Source organism: Mus musculus, chromosome 7 (genome assembly GCF_000001635.26).
Source record: "Mus musculus strain C57BL/6J chromosome 7, GRCm38.p6 C57BL/6J".
In the NCBI taxonomy this organism is placed as follows: Eukaryota; Metazoa; Chordata; class Mammalia; order Rodentia; family Muridae; genus Mus; species Mus musculus.
In genome coordinates, this window is record NC_000073.6 from 103,307,964 (window position 1) to 103,310,965 (window position 3,002).

General features: G+C 37.4%; 1 protein-coding gene across 1 annotated transcript; it reads left to right on the top strand.

Moving 5' to 3' along the window:
- Positions 1 to 1,759: 1,759 nt before the first annotated feature.
- On the top strand, positions 1,760 to 2,698 carry Olfr596 (olfactory receptor 596). Its single transcript, NM_001190381.1, has one exon. It carries the CDS (start codon positions 1,760 to 1,762, stop codon positions 2,696 to 2,698), a length of 939 nt encoding a protein of 312 aa, NP_001177310.1.
- The last annotated feature ends 304 nt before the right edge of the window (positions 2,699 to 3,002 follow it).

Below are 3,002 nucleotides of genomic sequence, written 5' to 3' on the forward strand. Positions count from 1 at the left end.
TTTTTGTCTTATTCTTTAGATGTATGTGTCCATTCTGTCTTGGGCAACGATTTTCGAGTTTAATTTCTTTGTAAAATAGTGGATATAAAACATGACTAAACTTACAATGTGCCATAATCCCAGCATCTACATTCTTCCTTCCATCTTCCTGAGTCTAATGGAGAGCCCACTGTTCCAGCGTTAGAATTCTTTCTGCCGTGGTTTTCAATTCCAGGCACTTTGTCATTATGTGCTTATTGTTCAAATACAGATACCTGGTGATTTGGATAATTTCAATAATTTGTATATTTTCTTTGTAAAATGTCAGTTTAAGCCTTCTTATTTCTCCCCATTACCTTTAAACGTATTTGAAGACATATTTGTATACTCTAAACAAAAATTCTTTTTAAATTCAGCAGTGGAAGTGGGGATTGTGCATATTTCTCTCTGTTCACATTTTCACTAGAAAACTTACAAATCTGGCAAGATAAGATAGATTAATTTGATAGTTATTGCCTCTTCTGTCTTAAAAAAATAATAGCTTCTAGTGGATGGTAAAATTTATTTTCCTGTGTTGAATCTAAAAATATTAGTATTTTAAAAGATTTGTTTATTTTTGTTGTTTTTAGAGACTATTTTAACTTAAAAATATTAATATGTATTTGGAAGGATTGTAAAGTTAGATTTGAGGTTTTACTATTTAAGCATGATAAAATTACCCAATTACCTAACAAGTTTCTATGTTTATTGAATTAGTAAATTAATTTCTTCATAAAAATCAAGTTGCTCTTCCTATTGGGTTGCCATCCCCTTCAGGTCCTTCAACCCTTCTCCTAACTCTTCCATAGGTGCCCCCTACCCCAGTCTAAGGGTTATCTTTGATGCCCCAGAGAAAATGGATATGAGGGGATAAGGTAGGGGTAGGTGGGTGAGTGAGGCTGTGGGGGACAGGTAGTGAGTGGTTGGAGAGCACCCTCTCAGAGACAAAGGGGAGGGGGCATAGGTTAAGAAACACTTGAAGGTGGGGCCAGTGTAAATAAGTAAAATAACTTAAAAGATAAAAATAAATCAAGTTGCATGTAATTATGTGATTGTTTCTGATGTTTTCTAGGTTCCCTGTTTATCTGTCATTTCTCAGTTGTCACATTTTATTCCTTATTCTTCTAATAATCTTGAAATCTTTTCATGTGTATTGTTATACCCCCACGACTCTTTTAAGGATAAATTAGAATGTATCTATTGTTATTACAAAATTAATTTTAATTTTGATGTGTTTGTTGGAACTGTTTTAAACTACTGACAATCTGGGCAGAAATCTAAAAGTAAGGGACTCTGAATGTCAAAATTTCAGTCTCTTCCCACTGTAAGTTCTCCTTTTCTTTTGTATAGTATTTTGGGTTTCTCTCTAATATGACTGAACCCACGTAATTTTAAAGAGTTATTAAGGAAATAACTACTAAAAAGTATTCTCCATGTATAGCATTTTGTGTACATGAGAAATTTGAAAAGAATGAACTAAGGGGAGTTATAAACCATAACCTTACTGCTGTCAGAAAAGAGTTTCTAATTCCAACATTCTTCATATAATGCTAAATGGAATGGTTGATTATTTGAATATCTCTTATAGTTAACTGATGTTTGATTTTTCTCTAATTATGCTCTTAAATATTTACTTGATATGCCATACCAGGGATTCATCTACAACTTTCACATATTTTCTTATCTCTTCCCAGAAATACTGAAGAAAGATTGCAGATAGTCCTCCAGGAGTCTGAGAAGGATGCCCTCTAATAATGAAACTGCTTCACACCCCTCTCTCTTCCATCTGCTGGGCATTCCTGGGCTGGAAGCTTTCCATATCTGGATAGCCTTTCCTTTCTTTGTTGTTTATCTGATAGCACTTGTGGGGAATTTCACAATCCTCTGTGTGATCAAGAATGAACAGAGTCTTCACCAGCCCATGTTCTACTTTCTTGCCCTCCTCTCTTTCATTGATCTTGGCCTCTCTACTTCCACCATTCCCAAGATGCTGGGTATCTTCTGGTTCAACCTTAGGGAGATAAGCTTTGAAGGCTGCCTCATCCAAATGTTCTTCATCCACACTTACACAGGCATGGAATCTGTTGTACTCCTGGCCATGGCAATTGACCGTTTTGTTGCCATCTGTTACCCACTTAGGTATACCTCTATTCTCACCAACAAAGTGGTGGCTGTCATGGCATCGGTTGTAATAGGGAGACCTGTCCTTCTTGTCATCCCCTTTTGTCCCCTCCTAAAACGCCTGCCCTTTTGTGGACACTATATTATTCCTCATACCTACTGTGAACATATGGGGATAGCACGTCTAGCCTGTGCTAACATAAGGATAAACATCATCTATGGCTTATTCACCATTGCTGCTCTGATCTTTGATTTAATTCTCATTGCTCTCTCCTATGCTTGGATCCTACAGGCTGTTTTCTGCCTTCCTTCCAGGGATGCCAGACACAAAGCCCTTAGCACATGTGGTTCCCATGTCTGTGTCATCTTAGCCTTTTACACACCAGCATTTTTCTCTTTTATGACCCATAGGTTTGGTAGAAATGTTCCTCGTTATATTCACATCCTCTTGGCCAATCTCTATGTGGTTGTCCCTCCTTGTTTAAATCCAGTCATTTATGGAGTGAGGACAAAACAAATTAGGGAGGGAGTCTTAAAAATATTTGTAAAGAAAGAATAGCTCAAACATCAGAGGTTCATAAATGCTGTCAGGCTGCTCTTTAGCATTTGTCTCTCTGTGTTCTCTAACAGACAACTAGATCAAGGGGGCATCCCTGTGCCTCAGCCAGTACCGCAGAGTCATCAGTCACACAAAAAGTCTAGTTTGAGTTTAAAAGTTTCTTGCCTTTTTCCCTTTTATTCTGACCCCAGTTTCTCCTCTCCTGACTCCTTCCTGTCCCCCCTTTACCAGATCTCCTCTTCCTCTTCCATTTCCCTTAAAAAAAAAAAGCAGGCCTCTAAGTGGATATCAACTAAACATGGCA

Bases quoted from the DNA above. Each gene is read 5' to 3' on its own strand.
- Olfr596 (NM_001190381.1), top strand. From the start codon at position 1,760: ATGCCCTCTAATAATGAAACTGCTTCACACCCCTCTCTCTTCCATCTG.